Source organism: Pantherophis guttatus, chromosome 1 (genome assembly GCF_059756535.1).
Source record: "Pantherophis guttatus breed Tessera chromosome 1, ASM5975653v1, whole genome shotgun sequence".
Classification (NCBI taxonomy): Eukaryota; Metazoa; Chordata; class Lepidosauria; order Squamata; family Colubridae; genus Pantherophis; species Pantherophis guttatus.
This window is the reverse complement of record NC_142063.1, coordinates 115652336-115676715: the sequence shown is the minus strand read 5'-3', so window position 1 is coordinate 115676715 and position 24380 is coordinate 115652336. Positions and strand designations below refer to the sequence as shown.

The window sequence follows — 24380 nt, the reverse complement described above, 5'->3', positions numbered from 1 at the left end:
CAATCAGATTTATAATTGAATATTAAAAAGTTGCAATGCAGCTCCAATATCTATTAATGAGAATTAATAGAAAGTATTTGTTTAAGATCGGGAGTACTTAGGGAATAGCAAGGTTTCCCAATAGCTTTAGGATCTCTTGCACAAACTAAGATCAAAAAACAGCCAAGAAAATTCTATGACCAAATTAAGAAGACCTGGAGCTGGAAGATATCTGCATTTCTTCCAGGAAGCAAAGAATTTCCTAACTCATTTCATATAGAAGCAATCCACATACATCCAGAAAAGAAGGAATGCTATTGTAGATGTCACTGAGATCAGAGTCAATAGGTAAGTTTAGGCTGCTTGGGATTTTCTGGGTTTTATCAGACTAGTCTGAATATTTTAAAACTCGGTATTAAAAACACAGAAAACCTTCTTTTTAAACATAATTCCAACATAAAGTACTGATAAACTACTATGCTATATCATTCTGGGATGATTGGGAAATGTATTTATTTTCTTTTCCCCCCACTATTTTTCAGCTAATTGAGGAATAGAAAAATAATAACCTGAAGGTTTCCCTTTAATCATTCCATTTTCTTTTCGCAGGACCAAATTTTTAGTTTTCTTTCATTGATAACCCTTTAGATCACAAACTAGCCTCTCATCTCCATGAAATTTGCTTGTTTTTCAGTAATAATAAGGAAGGGGGAAAATATTATTGATACACCTACCTAGGAAGATGGTTTTTCACTCTTGGTCCATGTGTTCTTTCAGCATGTCAAGTTCAATGCTTTGTATCTTTGGTCACGTACAGAATGAAGAAATCTACCCTGTGTGGATGCTCTATTGTACATTCTCATCCTTCTGCATCCACACTGGGTGATTTTTAAGCTGAATTTTAATCAGGTTCAATTTGATTTTGATTGAAATCATAATTCATTTCTCATCATGAATATCTTATTTTTGTTTGCATCTTTCCATTGGTCAGATACCATATTCTGATTGCTGCATTCTTTCAGTTTCCACAGAACTTCTCTGATTCAATGGGAAACAGTTCACGGGTGTCAGAATTCATACTCAGAGGGTTGACTGATGATCCACACTTGCAACTCATCCTCTTTGTGACATTTTTTATCCTTTATGCGATCACTTTGTTGGGAAATGTGGGCATGATTGTCTTAATCAGGATCAGTCCTCAACTCCACACACCAATGTACTTTTTCCTCACTCACTTATCCTTTGTGGATATCTGCTGTTCATCAGCTATCACCCCAAAGTTCCTATGCCATCTTTTAAAAGAGAAAAAAGATATTTCTTTTGTAGGTTGTTTTACTCAGATTTACTTTTATGGTGCATTTTCCACTGCAGAGTGTTTCCTCCTAGCTCTCATGGCCTATGACCGCTATGTAGCCATTTGTCACCCTCTAGTCTACTTGGTCATCATGTCCCAAATAAAATGTGTTCAACTAGTAGTCATTTCTTACATTATTGGGCTCCTACATTCTTTAGTGCATATCATTCCTGCATCTCGGTTGTTCTTCTGTGGATCAAACATCATTAAGAATTTTTTCTGTGAGGGTCCTGCACTATTACAACTTGCCTGTTCAGATATCAGTTTAAATAATTCGTTGAAATTAGTATTTATTGGCTTCACTTTAATAGCAACAATCCTGGCTATTCTCACATCCTACACTTATGTCCTGATCACCATTTTAAAGATGCGCTCTGCCAAGGCTCGGAGGAAAGCCTTTTCCACATGTACATCTCACCTCATGGTCATCACTATTTTCTACGGATGTGCTGGCTTTGTTTATGCACAACCTGGCAAGTCTCATTACACAAATCAAATAGCTTCTGTGTTGTATGTAATAGTGACTCCAATGTTCAATCCCTTGATCTACAGCCTGAGGAACCAGGAGGTAAAAGTTGCCTTCAGAAAAATTCTGGAAAAAAAGTTGCATTCCTTTTTTATACCAAACACTGAATACCCTTAGAACTACAGTAACATATAGAAATATAGAGGAATATTTGTGTACATTAATAATTACCTGACATATTTATACTTGGAAGGCTACTTGAATGAATTTGTCTTCCTTTCATTTTAAGGGAGTATTGGGTATTGAGTTTTCAGGATCTCATAATATAAGCCCTACCCCCAAAATAAGCCCCAGTTAAGATTGTCAGCCAGATGGATGCATTTAGTACCATATTTTCCCCCAAATTAAGACCTAACCAGAAATTAAGACCTAATGCGTCTTTTGGAGCAAAAATTAATATAAGACCCAGTCTTATTTTTGAGAAAACCTGGTAAATGTTAATGATGCAACCTCAGTGAACTGCCTGGGTCTATGTCTATATACATGTTTGTATGTCTTTGTTTGTTTGTGTTTCTGTGTGTGGTATTTTAAAAATCTTAGATATGATAAGAATGATGAGGCATAAAGGAACCAGAAAACCAAACTGGGACTATTATATGATCATAAAGAGAAAAACTGTGATTTTAAATCTTCCTGTTAAAAACAAATAATTTCAACCAAGGTTTGCTCTGGTCTGTATTTTATGACATTTTGACTCAATTATTGCTGCTTCAATTTATGTGCCATAAACATCTTGTTGCTTTTTGTAATAAAATATATACACAGGTGGCCTAGATTATGTCTTGTGTCTAGTTCTGGATTTTCTTTCAAGGATCATTCAGTGACGGCTTCATGAAAAACCCTAAATTGCAATCTTCTCACCCAAGTAATCTCAATGACTTAGTGTCCACAGATGTTTGTGTAACAGGAGTGCATTCAAATAGAACACTAAGTGAAAACAAATATGGCAGTGTGGAAACTCATGCTCTGTGTCTCTGAATTGAAATTCCCCATGCTGATCATTCAGATTGGTACACAAGAGTCATCGTAAGGCTATGGACCACCAAAACAGAACTGCAAATTATTTCTTAGCCATTTCATACAGTATATGAATGTTTTGCCAATAATCGTAGGTTTTTAATAAGATGAAGGATTATATTTTGTTTATTTTGGCTGGTAGAGCAGAATTTAATTATTCTTCCAGAACTTTACCTATATAATTAATTGCTTTTATTTCAGCTAATGGATTGTTACAACAGGGTAGGGATATAAATTCAATACCTATATACTTTTTAATACCCAGTAATGATGTATCATTTTAAAGAAGCAACAATTATAACAAAGATGATGTCCTTTTTTTTCTTCTTTTTCAACAAAAAGATAACTTTCTTTTTCTCTTCCTTTTCTCCCTTCCAACAATCTCCCCTCCCCATCCCCAGCAGGCAGGTGCGGAACAAAATTCTAACCTGGGAGAAATTATTATAGCTATTATTCTAGGAAAATGCCCCTTAAAAATCTTGTTTACCAATTTGTGGGAAACTGTTGTTTTGTCCAGTGTGGGTTCTATGAGGACATAATGGAATTTCATGATGTCAGCAGGCAAAATCTCATGCAGTTCTTACAAGAATCACATTTGATAACTATTACTAGACTGGACAGGTCCAGCTTGGATCTCTACTGATTTTCCTCTGTACAATTCTGCTGTGCTCCTCACTTCAGTAAGCCTACCATCTTTGTGGTTTTTGTGGCAATTATTCTGGATTTTTTCCATATGCTAAATAAATAAAAATCAATCACCACTAGCATCCCCTTCCCAAAAGCTTTGACTCAAGTCTTAAAATTGGACCATTTATAATTTCAATATAATAATGACAGAAAACGCATGATAAATACACAAAAAAAATCAAACAAATATCCTCAATCATCAATCAAACCAAGCAGAGGATATAGATGAACTCTTTACTTATCACTTAGCTGAGGTGTCCAGAAACACCCATGTAATAATGGTGGACTTTAACTACCCTTATATTAACTAGAAAATGAACTCTAAAGCAAGTGAAAGATTGAACACGTTTCTGAAATGCCTAGCTAACAACTTTGTCACCTAAAATCTGGAGGCTGGTACTAGAGGGTGAGCTATACTGGACTTAATAGGGATGAACTGATTGAGGGAATGGAAGCTGTAGGAACTCTGGGGAAGAGTGACCATATTGTACTAGAATTTGCCATAATGCAGGCACAGGTAATTGAACAAAGTCAGACCAATGTTCTAGATTTTAAGAGAACTGACTCCAGCAAACTAAGTTTGAGAATAAGAAGGATTCCATGGATGGAAATACTAGAAGGAAAAAAAAATTTCAGGATGCATGGCAAACTCTGAAAAAGGAAATATTAAAGGTCCAAACAAAAACAATATCACAGAAAAAGAAAAAGAAAGGGCACCAGAAGAAACCAGAATGGTTGCATTGAGAGCTCTCTGACAAACTAAGGAACAAAAAGGACAAGCATAAAAGTGGGAAGAGGGACATATAACTAAAAAGAATATTAGCAAATAGCCCGAATTTGCATGGTAGAAGTCAGGATGGCTGAGGTCAGGAAAGAACTAAGACTTGCAACAAATGCCAAAAATAACAACAAAAAACATTTCTTTCAATATATAAGGAACAAAAAAATTCAACAAAATGACTAGTCCTCTAATGGGAGAAGAGGGCAAGTAGATGACATCTGTCTTTACACAAAAGGAAAAAAAAATAGCCCAATCCATCAAAAGCAGTGGGAGAAAGAACAGGAATGCAGATCAAAATATGTTTATAAATACCTATCCATGATAGAAAAGTATGTATGTAAGGCTTTTGACAAAGTAGACCACAGCCTACTTCTTGCTAAGATAGAACAATGTGGTACCACCACCAGATGGATTTGCAGTGGGCTGAACAACCGCACTCAGCATAAAATACTTAATGGAACTACGTCTTATATGGAGGGACACATGTAGTGGGGTACTTCAAAGTTCGTTTTAGGCCTCGTAGTCTTCTACATATTCATAAATGATCTAGCTCAGAGTATTGAATGGAAGCTCATCAGGTTTACAGGCAACACCAAACTCAGGAGAATTGTCAACACCTTTGAAGATAGGGTCATTGTTCAGAAGAATCTTGACAGACTTGAGCATTGGGACCTATCCAGCAAGATGTAGTTCAGTTATGAGAAAAGTATGGCATGTGAGAGGGATCTTGGTGTCCAAATGGATGTCACTTAAATATGAGCAGTGTCATGCAACTGACAAAAAAGTTAATGCAGTTCTAGGCTACATGAAAAGAGGAATAGCATCAAGATCATGAGACGTGATAATACTGCTCTATACTGCACTAATGAGACCATACCGAGTCAATACAAGAAGAAGAATAGAAGCTCATTAAAGACAGATCCAACCTGGAACTAAGGAGAAATTCCTGACAATAAGAACACTTAATCAATGGAACAGTTTGCTTCCCGGAGTTGTGCTACTCCATTGTTGAAGTATTCAAGAAAAGATTGTGTTGGAATACATATTGGAATGTATTTTGTATTGCAAAAACTACAGAGGTATTCAGCCAAGAGATGGCTGTGTTTGTAAATTTATTAGGTATAATCTCTAATATACAGTATACCCTATGGTCCCTTTGTTCTGAGGAGAGTTTCCTGTTACAGTGAAAACAAGCAGCAAGGCTCATGATGATTATATATTTTATTTGATCTGTAGCAGTGGTGAGTTGCTACCGGTTCTACCCAGACCGGCAAAACGGTAGTGGCGGTGTCGGGAGGCTCTGCCCCACCCGCACCGTACACTTCTGCACATGCACAGAAGCATCACGCATGAGCGCATGCACGCACGAGCGAACTGGTAGCGATGGGTTTTGCAACCCACTACTGATCTGTAGGGCTACAGAATTTCTAACAGACTGAATAGCCATTTGCCTGGAATGTAATAAAGTCTCCTGCCTTAGGCAGGGAGTTGCACTAGAAGACCTCCCAGGTCCCTTCCAGCCCTATGATTTTATGATTCGAAATAGAAATTGGTATATGCAATCACTCATAAAGGTAGTCCTCAATTTACAAAAGTCCATTTAGTGACTGTTCAAGGTTATGATGGCACTGAAAAAAAAGTGACTTATGACTCATATTTATGACGGTTGCAGTGTCCCAGGGTCATGTGATCACCTTTTGAGACATTCTGACAAGCAAAGCCAATGGAGAAGCCAGTAACAACCATCTTACTAACTTAACAACTGCAATGATTCACTTAACAACTGTAGCAAGAAAGGTTGTAAAATGGGGGGAAATTTGTTTAACTAATTTTGGTCTCAATCATCATAATAAATCAAGGACTATCTGTAATACTGGGAACTGGGAACAAGTCCATAGCTGAAATATCTGTGTTATATTAGGGAATGTATAGAATATACTAGACAACCTATGACCTACTGGATCTTCAATAACATTTGGTGTCATCCCTTGAACATGATCTCCTCCCCACCCCGGCTCTCTTTCCACCAGGCAAAATTAGGTTTTATTTATTTATTGGTTTGATTTATATGCCATTTTCTGGAGACTCAGGGCGGCTTACAATGCGTTAAGCAATAGCCTTCATACTTTTGTATATACCTGCTTAGTAGGGCTTTCGGGCGCCCCCAAGTGGTGTTCTTTTTTATACAAAGTCAGCTTATTGCCCCCACAAACCGGGTCCTCATTTTACCTACCTCGAAAGGATGGAAGGCTAAGTCAACCTTGAGCCTGGTGAGATTTGAACTTGCAGTAATTGCAGGCAGCTGGTGTTACTTAACAGTGCTTTAGGCTGCTGCGCCACCAAGGTTGACCATATTTTTCATATCCCACTGCCAGATGGTCATCTAAAATGACTATATATCATAAATAGAAAAATAATTGCAGTGGCAAATGAACTTCAATAATCAGTCTATATTGAATTACCTAAACAGATAAATAAAATGCATGTGTGTAGGCAAAAAGAAGAAACGAGTTCCAACTTCCTGCTGAATTTCCCATTGATTCTGCTTGTGGAAAGCTGGCAAAGAACATGGAAAATGTGTTCACAGGACCACAGGGACAACACTGTGAATAAAATTGGTCTGGACTTCCTGATGCAATGTGTTTCAGATTAGTGGACTTTAAGAACATTGTTTATAAAATTGTGGTATGATGAACCTTGGACTGATTTGAGGTACAGACAAACAGATAAACACAATGCAGGTTTTAATTATATGCTCATTTGCACATCCACCTGATCATATTAATTACTTCAACTGTAGTTCAACTTCTTAAATTTAGAATAAAAATTTCAAGAAAAACGTATTAATTCAACATCTAATAGTTGGAGCTTCCAGGTGAGAACCTCAAAGTTACCATACAGCTGCCGTTTCTAGAAAGCATTTGTCTAAGATTAGAACTACTTAGGGAATACCAAGGTTTCCCAGTAGAAAATATTCCCTTGCAGAGACAGCCAAGAAAGTGCTGTGACCAAATTAATAAAAAGACTCAGAGCCAGCTGGAGCTGAATATATTCGGATTTCTATCCACACACACAAATTCCTAACTTATTTCACATAGAAGCAATCCACCCACAACCAGCAAAGAAGGAATGTTGTAACCTTCTGTAGTTGTGGTTGAGTTCAGAGTGACTGGGTAAGTTGAGGATCTTTGGGGGCTTTTGGGTTTATCAGGATAGTGTAACAATCTCAAAATTGTTCTGTATTAATGTTGGAGTAGCTATTCTTTATACTGTAGATGTAATTCCATGTCTTCCTTCTAAGGACTTGTTTTGAATCCCAAATACTAGCTTCTTATTGTTTATGGAATTTGATTTCATCATTCTTCAATAATAATCATGAAGAAACATCAATATTGTAATATATCATCAGAATATTGACAATGGCATACCCAGTTTTATCTTCTTAGAACTTATTAATCCTCCTTCCAAGATCTTATTTGAGATCACAGAAAATAGCTTCTTATGTAGTTGAAATGTTAAGAGAACATGTAACATTAAATACTATATTTATTTTATTTTCACAGTGTTAATGGGAAATAGCACATGGGTGACAGAATTCATACTCACTGGGTTGACAGAGGACCCACGCTTGCAGCTGATCCTTTTTGTGATATTTTTTGCTGTTTATGCCGTCACCTTGATGGGAAACGTGGGCATGATTGTCTTAATCAGAACCAGTCCTCAACTCCACACACCAATGTACTTTTTCCTTACCAGCTTATCTTTCCTGGATACCTGTTATTCAACAACGGTGACCCCAAAACTGTTATCCAATCTTTTAAAAGAGAAGAAGTCCATTTCCTTTGCAAGTTGCTTTACTCAGTTTTACTTTTATGGTGTATTTGCCACCACAGAGTGCTACCTCCTAGCTGTGATGGCCTATGATCGCTACGTGGCAATCTGCAATCCACTACTCTACTTCATCACAATGTCCCAAAGAAAGTGTGTTCAGCTGATAGCAGTTGCCTACATAGCTGGGATCATTAATACTTCCATTCACACAATGGCTGCATCTAGACTGTCCTTCTGTGGCCCAAACATCATTAAGAATTTTTATTGTGAGGGTCCTCCCCTTGTTGCTCTTTCCTGCTCAGATATCAGTCTAAATTATTTGTTGGATTTTGTACTTGTTGGCTTCAACTTAATAATAACAAGCCTGACTGTTCTCACTTCCTACATGTATATCCTGGTTACCATTTTAAAGCTCCATTCTGCTGCAACCCGTAGGAAAGCCTTCTCTACTTGTACATCTCACCTCATGGTCATCATCATTTTCTATGGATGTCTCAGTTTTATGTATGCAAGGCCAAGCTCTAGGCAGAATTATCACCTAGACCAAATGGCCTCTGTGTTCTATGTAGTGGTGACCCCCATGCTCAACCCATTAATCTACAGCATGAGGAACCAGGAGGTAAGAGGTGCCTTCAGAAGTATCCTAGAAAAAAAAATCATTTTCAACACTTTTAAGAGCTATTGCTTTTTGCCAAAATTTAATTTTACATAAAAGCTGTTCTAGTAGCAAAACGTTTTTAGCATTGTGTCTCATTAAATAATAATCACTAGGCTGTATAATATTCCTAGAGCTCTAGTCTTAATTATATATTTGCTTTTGAATTCAAAATAATGTAATAAATACATTTAACATTTATTTAAAAATTATAAAATCATTGTGTCTTAAATGTTAAAACACTATAATTTTATAATATAGGAAAATCTAGCTCTCTCTTCCAAGGTTCTTCTAGATTGGGGTTGTTTTTTGTTTTTTGTTGTTGTTTTTTTTGTCATTGTGTATGAAATGGCATTGTTGGTTTAATCTCTAAAAATGCCTTGATCTGGCACATTCAAATCCATAGTAGTTTCTAAGGCAGTTGATATTTCATTTCACATAGCATGACTGTGACAAATAATGTAACTGTATAAACTGCAATTTAGACATGGGTTTTTTTAATCCTTTAAAATTCTAGAAGGTTTGATGAGAATCGATTTTTATAACATGTTCCAGAAATTTAATTTGTACTCTATCTAAGACTTTTCCTATATCTAATGAGGTCACAATACCCATTATATATTTTTCAGAATGTATTATTTAATCTATCTACCAGTTATTTGGTATTGTCAGAAGCTTCACAAAGCCAGCATTTAAAGGACAAATATTGACAGTAATACCTTCAGCAATATTTGTCTCACGGTTGCAATCAAAATTATTTTGTCTATAATCCTGGGCAATCCATTTCTGTTTTTAGACTAGCTATAATACAAACTTTATGAAATAAATATTTCCCAAATAAAAATAGCCGTATATTCATTAATTACAAAAGTCATGAATTTCAGTTGATATCAGTAGTGGGCTGCTCCTGGTTCTATGCGGTTCTTTAGAACCGGTAGTAAAAGCAGTGGGAGGCTCTGCCCACCCGCCTGGATATCATAAATGATGATCTGCCTATATGCAGAAGCTTCTGCCTGTGCGCACGCTCCCATTGCAAACCGGTAGTAAAGGTAAGTAGAACCCACCCCTACCCACAGACCTTTGTTCAACAGGGACATGCATTGAAATATCACTCTATGTACTATTTATGCATATCTATATCACTCTTCATTGAAATTCCCCACTCTGGTCACTCAGATTTCCACACAAGGGTTACCATATGGTTAGTGGCAAAGTTACAGGCCAATCATGATGTATTTCAAATAATTTCTTAGCCATTTCATATTTTTTCTGATAACATCCATGCTGAAGTATTGTTATGTTCATTTTGGTTACCAGAGCAGAATGTAATTGTTCTTACAGAATTTTACCCATACTTCCTTTGATTTCAACTAATATACTCTTGCAACAGGATAGGGATATAAATTTAGTGACAGCTGTGTACATTTTAATACCCAGTAAATAGGAATCATTTGTAAAAAAGCTAAAATGGTAATAAAAATGATAAGAATGGGAAAAAAGTTGTTCTTTTCTTCCTTCAACAAAAGAAGTTTCATAGTTTTCTTTCCCCCCCCCCCTCCTTCCCCATCCCCCCCCCCCTCTCTCTCTCACACACACACACACACAGCAGGAGAGTTCAGAACAAAATTCTATCCAGGAAGGTTTTTGACAATGGAATTAAACTTTTGGATCCCCAATAAGACCATACACCACTATGACTGATTGGAGAAAAGGGAATGGACTGGTCTCTATTACCAGACCTAATCAGATAAAAAATGGGGGAGGGGTTCCTGTCAGAAATCTAGTGGGCTGAGTTTTGGAATCCTTGGTGCTCTCTCAGCTTAGTTCTTGCTTGCAGCCACTTCATCCTGAGACTTGAGTGCATTTTAGGTGCTGCAGAATCTGGGTTCCATGAACCAGGGAAATGAAATCTTCCAGGTGCTTCAAAAGACTTCTGAATTGTATTACACTACTGAAAAAGGAGATGGTTTTTCAAGAATCCTGCTTCAGAATGGAAGCCATGGCCAGGAGCATTTTTTGCCTAGAGTTGGCTGCTGGATCAGATGCAACTATTCCAAGAGCAGGCTGTTCTAACATCAGTTACTCAACTCTCATTAATTTGTATAAAATATTACCATAATATCATTTACTTAGGATTACCACTGAAGATTACTTGGAATTCAGTTCACAATGCATGGGCTTGCTTGCTAACCACCCAGGACTTAGATTTAGAAAAACTATATCACAGGAACAATGTGGACACCAATAGATTTTTATATAGAAGTCAAAACTTTGTTAGCTCCCAAATTGTAAAATCCCCCTGCACTAGGTATTCCAACCAGGAAGGAAAGTTAAAAAGCTGTGAAAAGAGTTTATGTATATAAATGTTGTATGTTTTGTATTGTCTTAATGTGTCATAATAAAAAAAAATTAAAAAAAAGGAAGGAAGGAAAGTTAAAGATTCCTCCATTCCAGCTGTTCTTTTTGGTAGCCATCCCAACCTTAGGGAGATTTTTCTCCCCTTAATGTTAGGATCACCCACCTAAGGTTGAGAGCCATCTGTTGTCAATGATCAGGAAGGTGTGAAAATACAGTGAGGAATATATGAAAAAATGGATGGAAGGATAGCAAAAGGAGGATAAGTCCAAGAAGTGGATTTCAAGGCAAGAAAAATACACATTGGTAGAATTCTTTCTTTTTTATCTGTTGTAAAATAAGGGATCTATAGCTATTATTCCAGGAAAAGGCATTTTAGAAATCACATTTTCCAGGAAAGTGTTCTTTGGATTATTTTAGAACATGAGGACATTAGAGAATGTCATGATGTCAGCAGGCAAATGCTCCATTCAACTGTTACAAGAATCAACTTTAATAAATTATTACTGTTACTATTATTCTTATCTTATGGTGAGAAGTGGAGATGAAAAGAGCCTTGGTAGTACAGGGGTTTAAGGCACCCTGTTATTAAGCTTATTAAGACCAGCTGCCTGCAATTACTGCAGGGTTCGAATCTCGCCAAGGCTCAAGGTTGACTCAGCCTTCCATCCTTTCTAAGGTAGGTGAAATGAGGACCCAGTTTGTGGGGGCAATAAGCTGACTTTGTATAAATATACAAAAGGATGAAGGCTATTGCTGAGCACATTGTAAGCCGCCCTGAGTCTTCAGAGAAGGGCGGCATATAAATCAAATTTTTTTAAAAAAAAAAAGTTAATGAGAATACAGATAGTCCTTGATTTACAACAGTTCATTTAGTGACTATTCGAAGTTACAATGGCCCTGAAAAAAGTGAGTTATGACCCTTTTTCATACTTATCACCATTGTGGCATCCCCATGGTCATGTGATCAAAATTCAGATGCTTGGCAACTGGTTCATATTTATGACGGCTGCAATATCCCATGGTCATATGATAACCTTTATGACCATCTAACAAACAAATTCAACAGGGAATCCAGATTCACTTAACCACTTTGTTACTAATTAAACAACTGTGATGAATTACTTAACAAAAATGTGACAAGAAAGGTCATAAAATGGGGAAAAACCCACTTAACAAATGTCTCACTTAACAACAGAAATTTTGAGTTCAATTGTGGTCGTAAATCAAGGACTACCCGTAACTTTAAACAAGAGTAAGTATCTGCAGATTAGCAAGCTTTGTCACAAGACACCATCTCTGACTCAGTCTTCTCCAACAGCTCTTACATTGCCGCCCAGTAAAAACTAGCTTGGTGAATATGAACTGGGACAGCGAGTGCCTTCAGCAACTGTAATTGGCAATGCTTAGAGCTTCTCTGAGACTGTGTTTTTCTTCTCATGTTTTCATTCCTGCATGCGATCTCAATATTCCTATAGGTTACATTAGTGATTAGCATATAAAGAGATTGTGAATCAAATATTCCCGGGTACATTTCATTGATTTCAAGAACACTTCTTCCTCACACTGCCTTTTGTGCAATTTAGGAAACTGCTTAACAGCTGAATGTGGATTCCTTGTGATATCCCAGTCACACCGGGGTGGTAGGCTAGATAGAGATATCTATCTTTCTAGTCAGACCTGTGCAATCATAAGATCTTGAAAAGGTGGATTTACTGATGTGGTCTTGGACCTTGATGCCCAGTTGCAGCCCTTTCTGGACCGGGACGCCTTGCACATGGTCACTCACGCCCTTGACACCTCCCGGCTGGACTATTGTAATGCTCTCTACATGGGGCTCCCCTTGAAGAGCACTCGGAGGCTCCAACTGGTCCAGAATGTGGCCGCGCGGGTGGTTATGGGTGCAACTCATTGTGTCCACGTGACACCCCTCCTGTGCGAGCTACACTGGCTCCCAGTGGTCTTCCGAGTGCGATTCAAGGTGTTGGTCACCACCTTTAAAGCGTTCCATGGCATAGGACCCGGGTACCTTCGAGACTGACTTCTGCCACCAATAGCTCCAACCGGCCAGTTCACTCTCACAGAGAGGGTCTCCTCAGGGTGCCATCAGCCAAGTTATGTCGGCTGGCGACATCCAGGGGGAGGGCCTTCTCTGTGGGAGCCCCAACCCTGTGGAATGAACTGCCCCCGGAAATGAGTAAGATCTACGACCTCTGGGTATTTTGCTGTGCACTCAAGACCCTGTTGTTCCGCCAGACCGGGCTATCAACATAGTAATTTTAAATTGGGTGTTTTAAATTTCTGGGGTTTTAAATTGAGCCAAATTATTTAATAATTTTAAATTATTTTAATTGATGTTTGTCTGTGCTTTTAATAGGCTGTACACTTCCCTGAATCCTTCGGGAGAAGGGCGGTATAGAAATAAAATTATTATTATTATTATTATTATTATTATTATTATTATTATTATTATTATTATTATTATTATTATTTAATCTTTAGTGAGATTCACAGCCTTTGAGGCTGGTTAATAGCTCAGCAACTCGAGTCCTAACCAAGGACCTAGGAACTGTTAAGGTATCGTCTGAGGATGTAAGCTGTTCCGAGTAAGGTAGTTTTTTGTAGAGTCAAAATGTTCAAGTCCAGCAAATTTAGAATTTCTAAATAGCGGGGTAGCCCTTTGGGTATTGCTCCAAGGCTCCAATTACAATCGGGACAACACACGATTTCTTTTTCCACAGTCGCTCAATTTCAATTTGCAAGTCCCGGTACTTTGTGATTTTTTCTTGCTGTTTATCTTCAATCCGTGTATCACCAGGTATTGCAATGTCAATGAACCATACTTTTTTCTTTTCAACTATTGTTATGTCAGGTGTATTGTGGACCAAGTGCCTGTCAGTCTGAATCCTAAAGTCCCACAAGATCTGGAGTTTCTCATTCTCTAAAACTTTCTCAACCTGATGTTCCCAGTGGTTTTTGCTGTACTCAAATCCAAAATTCTGGCACAATTTCCAGTGAATGATCTTAGCAACATGGTCATGACGTTGTAGGTAGTCAGTTTGTGAAATTTTGCTGCACCCACTGATCAGGTGGTCGACTGTCTCATCTTTCTCATTGCAGAGGCGGCATTTGCTGTTGGTGGTAACATGTTGAATTTTTGCCTTCATGCAGTTTGTGGCTAGGGCTTGTTCTTGAGCTGCCAAAATAAAGCTTTCTGTTTCTTTTTTCAGTACTCCTGATCTTAACCAGTTCCAAGTTAGTTTCTGGCAGCTTTGCCTTCAATACTTTTCAAGTATTGGCCATGCAGAGCTTTGTGTTTCCAATTTTCAGAATTACTTCTTTCTTATATTCTGCTTTTGTTTTAGTTGTCTTTAAAAGGCCTCCTTTATTTACTTCCTTAATCATTGGTTCTTCACTTTTCTGGATGTAATCATTCAAGCTGTGTTTTTCTTCTTCCACAGTCTGCTTTACTTGTAAGAGTCCTCGACCACCCTCTGCTCTTGGTAAATATAATCAGTCAACATCACTTTTAGGGTGCAAGGCATGATTGATTGTCATAAGCTTCCTTGTTTTTCTGTCCAAATTGTCTAACTCCATCTGGGTCCAGTCAATTATTCCTGCAGAGTATCTAATCACAGGTATAGCCCAGGTATTTATGGCTTTTATGATGTTTCCTCCACTCAATTTGGACATTAATATCTTACGAATTCGCCAAATGTACTTGGCTGAAATTAATTCCTTGACTTTATTATGCATTAAGTCAGAGGCTTCTAAAATCCCCAAGTACTTGTAGCCTTCTTCTGATTTTACTGCCTTTATCATTTCTTCATTCTCTAGTTCTATTCCATCCTCTTCTATGATCCTGCCTGCTTTGGTTGCTACTGCTGCACATTTGTCAATTCCAAACTGCATACCGATGTCTTGGCTGAATTCTTTTGTGTTTTCAATTAATAAATTCAGTTCAGCTTTTGTTTTACCAAACAGCTTCAAATCATCCATGTACATCAAGTGCGAGATTTTCAATCCTTTCTTTGCAAGTTCGTATCCACAGTTCATCTTCTTCAAAATGATTGTCAGTGGTAGCATTGAGAGTATAAAAAGTAGGGGTGAAAGGGAATCGCCCTGGAAAATGCCTCGTTTGATTTCAACTTCACCCAGTTCTTCATTAGCCATAAGTTTCATTTTCCAGAGGTTCATTGAAGATTCCATGAATTTTTGTATGTTGCTGCTGATGCCTAATATTTCCAGGCATTTCTTGATCCAGCTATGAGGAACTGAATCAAACGCTTTCTTATAGTCTATCCAAGCCATGAACAGGTTGGTTTGTCTTTTCTTTGAGTTCTTTAGGATTAGCTTGTCGATCAGCAATTGATCCTTTGTTCCTCTTGAGTTTTTGCAGCAACCTTTCTGTTCTACAGGAAGCAAGTTATTTCTTTCCAGGTATCCATAGATTTGGTTTGCAATGATACCAGTAAGAAGCTTGTATGTTGTTGGCAAACAGGTGATTGGCCTATAGTTTCCAGGGTCCTTTCCTTTTTCTTTATCTTTTTGGATCAAAAATGTCCTTCCAGTTGTCATCCATTCATCATTTTCAGGTGTTTTTAGGATCTGGTTCATCTGGGTTGCCAATCCTTTGTGCAGACTTGTAAATTCCTTTAACCAGAAGCCATGCAGCTCATCCGGTCCAGGTGCACTCCAGTTCTTCACTTTGTTTGACTGTCTTTGCACCATTGTTTTTGTTATTTTCACGTCTTTCATTTTATGCACTTTAATAGAGTCCTCAACCTGTTCTTGTTGTTTTCCCACAAATTCTTCCAGAATTTCAGAGCTTTCTCTTTATCAGGCTTTTCATTTGTTGTTACTCCATCTCCTTTTTCTAAGCTCTTATAAAACTGGTGCTGATTTGCTCTGAACTGTGAGTTTTCCTTGAACTGAGATACTCGGTTTTCATACCCTTTAATTTTTTCAGCGATGGCAACAACCCTCTGCTTCAGCTCTTCAATTACTACCGCAATCTCCTTATTCCTCAAATCATATCTTGCTTCCAGGCTGCTTTTGACCTGCTTGTTCTTTAGCTGATCTTGCCTTAGGTTCTTCAAGTTGCTCAAATCTCCACGTACTTTATTGATCTTCAATTCTAACCAAATTTTCCACTTAGGCTTCCCCTTCTTGCCTCTTTGGTTCTTTTGTATTTTCAACCCCAGTCTTTGGTGGTTATGACGGCTGCTGCATACATCATTTGGTTTGTTTCGGATAATGTAGTGGTTCGAATAGTTTGCACAGCCTCATTGACCTTTTTTAGTACATTTCTCAATTCTTTCCGGTTCACTTGGTTCAGCTTTGGCAAACATGTTCTTTCAGCATCTTCCATTTGGTGCTTTATTTTTCCAGCTAATTGAGCACTATCTGTTGGTGTTTGTTCTTAGTGCTTCCTTGTTCTTTATCTTCATCCATTTCAGTATCTTCTTCTTCCCTTTCTTCCTCAATTTGCTTTTGAGTCTGGAAATCATTCTTGATGTTACTCTTCTTTGTTGATGTATTCAGACCATTAATTGCTTTCTCTTCTATTGCTATTAATTCTTCTGTAGTGAAAAATTTGTGGTTTAGGATTACACGTCGTTGGTCCATTAACCTTTGTTCACTGGTGTCACAGTCCGTATGGTTCATCTTCCAAATCTGATACATTCATTTTTGAAATCCATATTTTGCTGGCTCAGACTGATAGTAAGCTTCCATAATAGAGGTGTTTTCTTCCCTGGTCCAGATTTTTTGCTTTTGGGGTTTTTCTTCCAGTAGCTTGTCAGCTCCATGCCCTGGTTGCCTAGCAGAGGGAGCTGAGCCCTGTAACTCATTTTGCGTAGAATGCCCAGGAGCCATAGCATCCAACGGAACCCTTGTTAATCCGGGCGACGGTTCAGCCGGCATAAATTTCATTTTTTCCGTATTCACCATGTTTGAATGGGTTATTATTATTATTATTATTATTATTATTATTATTATTATTATTATTTAATTCCATTTTTTTCCTCAGAGAATGAGAAAGAAGACTTTGAGGGGTGTATATAAGTGCACCAGCGTGCCTACCGTCCCTGTCCTAATGTTTTCTTTTATTTGTATCCTTGTCATGTATTTATAGTTATATTTATACTTGTATCTGTCATGAAATACATGCTTGATGAAATAAATAAATAAATAAAATAAATCTCTAGTGGTACTTATTCTTCTTATACATACAACATGTAGAGACAAATACAGCTTTACCCAGGTTAGTATTCTACACTAAAAGTTCTATATTTCTAGCTTTCTCACAATACTCATTCTCAAATTGCCTTGCTGGGTGTATATTTCAGTAAAGTTTAATTGGGAGCCCCACAATATGTTGTTCATCATTCTGGGTGATGTTTCCAAAGTAATGAAGTTTCCTCATACTTTGTGAGCTGTCCCTAAAGACCGGTTAGGTCAGGCTTTGGCCTCCATTTATTTTCTTCTGTACATTTCTGTTTTCCTCTTCAGTTTGGTGAGATTGCCATATCATGTGGGCTTTACTTACAAACAGGTAATCAAAATATTTTCTATATTTATTCTTTTTCTTCTTTCTCTTTCTTTCTTTCTTTCTTTCTTTCTTCCTTCCTTCCTTCCTTCCTTCCTTCCTTCCTTCCTTTCTTTCTTTCTTCCTTTCTTTCCAAATACTTTAAAAACAAAAATCTTTCACACACACACACACACACACACACAAATGCTCCTTCATCAATAGATAGCCTTGAGTCAGTCTCAGATACATCATCTTTGATATATGACCATTCAAATTTCCATTATAACACTTGAGAGATAATAAGAAACAAACAAATACAAAGAAACATATACAATCACTAAAAACAGTGGGAACAAGTCGATGGTTGAAATAATTGTGTCATATAAGGAAAATTGTAGGTGTCCATTGGCTTACTTCAACTAACATTATTTCAAATGTATTGCAACTTCTCAAAAATAAGCTAAAATTTTCAATCAGATTTATAATTGAATATTAAAAAGTTGCAATGCAGCTCCAATATCTATTAATGAGAATTAATAGAAAGTATTTGTTTAAGATCGGGAGTACTTAGGGAATAGCAAGGTTTCCCAATAGGATCTCTTGCACAAACTAAGATCAAAAGACAACCAAGAAAATGCTATGACCAAATTAAGAAGACCTGGAGCTGGAAGATATCTGCATTTTTTTCCAGGAGAAAAGAATTTCCTAACTCATTTCATATAGAAGCAATCCACATACATCCAGAAAAGAAGGAATGCTATTGTAGATGTCACTGAGATCAGAGTCAATAGGTAAGTTTAGGCTGCTTGGGATTTTCTGGGTTTTATCAGACTAGTTTGAATATTTTAAAGCTCGGTATTAAAAACACAGAAAACTTTCTTTATAAACATAATTCCAACATAAACTACTGATAAACCATTATGCTATATCATACTGGGATGATTGGGAAATGGATTTATTTTCTTTTTTCCCCACTATTTTTCAGCTAATTGAGGAATAGAAAAATAATAACATGAAGATTTCCCTTTAACCATTCTATTTTCTTTTCGCAGGACCAATTTTTTAGTTTTCTTTCATTGATAACACTTTAGATCACAAACTAGCCTCTCATCTCCATGAAATTTGCTTGTTTTTCAGTAATAATAATTAAGGGGGAAATATTATTGATACACCTACCTAGGAAGATGGCTTTTCATTCTTGGTCGAGGTGTTCTTTCAGCATGTCAAGTTCAATGCTTTGTATCTTTGGACACGTACAGAATGAAGAAATCTACCCTGTGTGGATGCTCTATTGTACATTCTCATCCTTCTCCTACAATCCACATTGGGTGATTTTTAAGCTGAATTTTAATCAGGTTCAATTTGATTTTGATTGAAATCATAATTCATTTCTCATCATGAATATCTTATTTTTGCTTGCATCTTTCCATTGGTCAGATACCATATTCTGATTGCTGCATTCTTTCAGTTTCCATAGAACTTCTCTGATTCAATGGGAAACAGTTCACAGGTGACAGAATTCATACTCAGAGGGTTGACTGATGATCCACACTTGCAACTCATCCTCTTTGTGACATTTTTTATCCTTTATGCGATCACTTTGTTGGGAAATGCAGGCATGATTGTCTTAATCTGGATCAGTCCTCAACTCCACACACCAATGTACTTTTTCCTCACTCACTTATCATTTGTGGATATCTGCGGTTCATCAGCTATCACCCCAAAGTTCCTAGGCCATCTTTTAAAAGAGAAAAAAGATATTTCTTTTGTAGGTTGTTTTACTCAAATTTACTTTTATGGTGCATTTTCCACTGCAGAGTGTTTCCTCCTAGCTATCATGGCCTATGATCGCTATGTAGCCATTTCTCACCCTCTAGTCTACTTGGTCATCATGTCCCAAATAAAATGTGTTCAACTAGTAGTCGTTTCCTACATTATTGGGCTCCTACATTCTTTAGTGCATATCATTCCTGCATCTCGGTTGTTCTTCTGTGGATCAAACATCATTAAGAATTTTTTCTGTGAGGGTCCTGCACTATTACAACTTGCCTGTTCAGATATCAGTTTAAATAATCTGTTGAAATTAGTATTTGCTGGCTTCATTTTAATAGCAACAATCCTGGCTATTCTCACATCCTACACTTATGTCCTGATCACTATTTTAAAGATGCGCTCTGCCAAGGCTCGGAGGAAAGCCTTCTCCACATGTACATCTCACCTCATGGTCATCACTATTTTCTACGGATGTCTTGCCTTTGTTTATGCACAACCTGGCAAGTCTCATTACACAAATCAAATAGCTTCTGTGCTGTATGTAATAGTGACTCCAATGTTCAATCCTTTGATCTATAGCCTGAGGAACCAGGAGGTAAAAGTTGCCTTCAGAAAAATTCTGGAAAAAAAGTTGCATTCTTTTTTTATACCAAACACTGAATACATTTAGAACTACAGTAACCTATAGAAATATAGAGGAATATTTGTGCATATTAATAATTACCTGATATATTTACCCGGAAGGCTACTTGAATGAATTTGTCTTGCTTTCATTTAAGGGAGTATTGGATATTGAGTATACTAGCATGATTTTTCAGGATGCTCATAATATAAGCCCTACCCCCAAAATAAGCCCCAGTTAAGATTGTTAGCCAGATGGATGCATTTAGTACCATATTTTCCCCCAAATTAAGACCTAACCAGAAATTAAGATCTAATGTGTCTTTTGGAGCAAAAATTAACATAAGACCCAGTCTTATTTTTGGGAAAACCTGCTAAATGTTAATGATGCAACCTCAGTGAACTGCCTGGATCTATGTCTATATACATGTTTGTATGTCTTTGTTTGTTTGTGTTTCTGTGTGTGGTATTTTAAAAATCTTAGATATGATAAGAATGATGAGGCATAAAGGAACCAGAAAACCAAACTGGTACTATTATATGATCATAAAGAGAAAAACTGTGATTTTAAATCTTCCTGTTAAAAACAAATAATTTCAACCAAGGTTTGCTCTGGTCTGTATTTTATGACATTTTGACTCAATTATTGCTGCTTCAATTTATGTGCCATAAACATCTTGTTGCTTTTTGTAATAAAATATATACACAGGTGGCCTAGATTATGTCTTGTGTCTAGTTCTGGATTTTCTTTCAAGGATCACTCCGTGACGGCTTCATGAAAAACCCTAAATTGCAATCTTCTCACCCAAGTAATCTCAATGACTTAGTGTCCACAGATGTTTGTGTAACAGGAGTGCATTCAAATAGAACACTAAGTGAAAACAAATATGGCAGTGTGGAAACTTGTGCTCTGTGTCTCTGAATTGAAATTCCCCATGCTGATCATTCAGATTGGTACACAAGAGTCATCGTAAGGCTATGGACCACCAAAACAGAATTGCAAATTATTTCTTAGCCATTTCATACAGTATATGAATGTTTTGCCAATAATCGTAGGTTTTTAATAAGATGAAGGATTATATTTTGTTTATTTTGGCTGGTAGAGCAGAATTTAATTATTCTTCCAGAACTTTACCTATACAATTAATTGCTTTTATTTCAGCTAATGGATTGTTACAACAGGGTAGGGATATAAATTCAATACCTATATACTTTTTAATACCCAGTAATGATGTATCATTTTAAAGAAGCAACAATTATAACAAAGATGATGTCCTTTTTTTTCTTCTTTTTCAACAAAAAGATAACTTTCTTTTTCTCTTCCTTTTCTCCCTTCCAACAATCTCCCCTCCCCATCCCCAGCAGGCAGGTGCGGAACAAAATTCTAACCTGGGAGAAATTATTATAGCTATTATTCTAGGAAAATGCCCCTTAAAAATCTTGTTTACCAATTTGTGGGAAACTGTTGTTTTGTCCAGTGTGGGTTCTATGAGGACATAATGGAATTTCATGATGTCAGCAGGCAAAATCTCATGCAGTTCTTACAAGAATCACATTTGATAACTATTACTAGACTGGACAGGTCCAGCTTGGATCTCTACTGATTTTCCTCTGTACAATTCTGCTGTGCTCCTCACTTCAGTAAGCCTACCATCTTTGTGGTTTTTGTGGCAATTATTCTGGATTTTTTCCATATGCTAAATAAATAAAAATCAATCACCACTAGCATCCCCTTCCCAAAAGCTTTGACTCAAGTCTTAAAATTGGACCATTTATAATTTCAATATAATAATGACAGAAAACGCATGATAAATACATAAAAAAAATCAAACAAATATCCTCAATCATCAATCAAACCAAGCAGAGGATATAGATGAACTCTTTGCTTATCACTTAGCTGAGGTGTCAGGAAACACCCATGTAATAATGGTGGACTTTAACTACCCTTATATTAACTAGAAAACAAACTCTACAAGAATCACATTTGATAACTATTACTAGACTGGACAGGTCCAGCTTGGATCTCTACTGATTTTCCTCTGTACAATTCTGCTGTGCTCCTCACTTCAGTAAGCCTACCATCTTTGTGGTTTTTGTGGCAATTATTCTGGATTTTTTCCATATGCTAAATAAATAAAAATCAATCACCACTAGCATCCCCTTCCCAAAAGCTTTGACTCAAGTCTTAAAATTGGACCATTTATAATTTCAATATAATAATGACAGAAAACGCATGATAAATACATAAAAAAAATCAAACAAATATCCTCAATCATCAATCAAACCAAGCAGAGGATATAGATGAACTCTTTGCTTATCACTTAGCTGAGGTGTCCAGAAACACCCATGTAATAATGGTGGACTTTAACTACCCTTATATTAACTAGAAAACAAACTCTAAAGCAAGTGAAAGATTGAACACGTTTCTGAAATGCCTAGCTAACAACTTTGTCACCTAAAATCTGGAGGCTGGTACTAGAGGGTGAGCTATACTGGACTTAATAGGGATGAACTGATTGAGGGAATGGAAGCTGTAGGAACTCTGGGGAAGAGTGACCATATTGTACTAGAATTTGCCATAATGCAGGCACAGGTAATTGAACAAAGTCAGACCAATGTTCTAGATTTTAAGAGAACTGACTCCGGCAAACTTAGTTTGAGAATAAGAAGGATTCCATGGATGGAAATACTAGAAGGAAAAAATAATTTCAGCATGCATGGCAAACTCTGAAAAAGGAAATATTAAAGGTCCAAACAAAAACAATATCACAGAAAAAGAAAAACAAAGGGCACCAGAAGAAACCAGAATGGTTGCATTGAGAGCTCTCTGACAAACTAAGGAACAAAAAGGACAAGCATAAAAGTGGGAAGAGGGACATATAACTAAAAAGAATATTAGCAAATAGCCCGAATTTGCATGGTAGAAGTCAGGATGGCTGAGGTCAGGAAAGAACTAAGACTTGCAACAAATGCCAAAAATAACAACAAAAAACATTTCTTTCAATATATAAGGAACAAAAAAATTCAACAAAATGACTAGTCCTCTAATGGGAGAAGAGGGCAAGTAGATGACATCTGTCTTTACACAAAAGGAAAAAAAAAATAGCCCAATCCATCAAAAGCAGTGGGAGAAAGAACAGGAATGCAGATCAAAATATGTTTATAAATACCTATCCTAAAACCCCTAAATTGGAATCTTCTCACCCAAGTAATCTCAATGATTTAGTATCCACAGATGTTTGTGTAACAGGAGTGCATTCAAATAGAACACTAAGTGAAAACAAATATGGCAGTGTGGAAACTCGTGCTCTGTGTCTCTGAATTGAAATTCCCCATGCTGATCATTCAGATTGGTACAGAAGGGTCATCGAAGGCTATGGACCACCAAAACAGAACTGCAAATTATTTCTTAGCCATTTCATACCGTATATGAATGTTTTGCCAATAGGTGTTTAATAAGATGAAGGATTATATTTTGTTTATTTTGGCTGGTAGAGCAGAATTTAATTATTCTTCCAGAACTTTACCTATACAATTAATAGCTTTTATTTCAGCTAATGGATTGTTACAACAGGGTAGGGATATAAATTCAATACCTATATGCTTTTTAATACCCAGTAATGATGTATCATTTTAAAAAGCAACAATTATAACAAAGATGATGTCCTTTTTTCCTTCTTTTTCAACAAAAAGATAACTTTCTTTTTCACTTCCTTTTCTCCCTTCCAACAATCTCCCCTCCCCACCCCCAGCAGGCAGGTGCGGAACAAAATTCTAACCTGGGAGAAATTGGAAGGGATCTATACAGTGGTGGGATTCAATTTTTTTAACAACTGGTTCTGTGGGTGGGCTTAGTTGGGGGCGTGGCTAGCTGGTCATGTGACCGGGTGGGCATGGCTAGCTGGTCATGTGACCAAGTGGGCATGGCTATGTGCATAGGGACTACTCAGAGGGCTGAAAAAAGTCATTTCTGACTGGTCCTTGCACTTATGACCATCCTCACATTTCTGCCCGTTGCAGCATTCTTAACAACCGTGTCAGTCATTTCACAACTAGTTCTCTTCCCGTAGTGACGGGAGCAGCATGGCTCTCCCATGTAACACCGCTCCTGCACGAGCTGCACTGGCTCCCGGTGGTCTTCCGGGTGCGCTTCAAGGTGTTGGTTATCACCTTTAAAGCGCTCCATGGCATAGGGCCTAGCTATCTTCGAGACCGCCCGCTGCTACCGACGACCTCCCATCGACCCGTGCACTCCCACAGAGAGGGCCT

General features: G+C 37.2%; 3 protein-coding genes across 3 annotated transcripts; all 3 read left to right on the top strand.

Annotated features, from left to right (window-relative positions):
- The first annotated feature begins 1025 nt into the window (after positions 1-1025).
- LOC148116540 (olfactory receptor 5J3-like) lies at positions 1026-1976 on the top strand. The gene has a single exon (XM_087884518.1). It carries the CDS (start codon positions 1026-1028, stop codon positions 1974-1976), a length of 951 nt encoding a protein of 316 aa, XP_087740644.1.
- A 5921-nt stretch (positions 1977-7897) lies between these two features.
- LOC148116539 (olfactory receptor 5J3-like) lies at positions 7898-8887 on the top strand. The gene has a single exon (XM_087884463.1). It carries the CDS (start codon positions 7913-7915, stop codon positions 8885-8887), a length of 975 nt encoding a protein of 324 aa, XP_087740589.1. The 5' UTR covers positions 7898-7912.
- A 10322-nt stretch (positions 8888-19209) lies between these two features.
- On the top strand, positions 19210-20160 carry LOC148116538 (olfactory receptor 5J3-like). Its single transcript, XM_087884379.1, has one exon. It carries the CDS (start codon positions 19210-19212, stop codon positions 20158-20160), a length of 951 nt encoding a protein of 316 aa, XP_087740505.1.
- The last annotated feature ends 4220 nt before the right edge of the window (positions 20161-24380 follow it).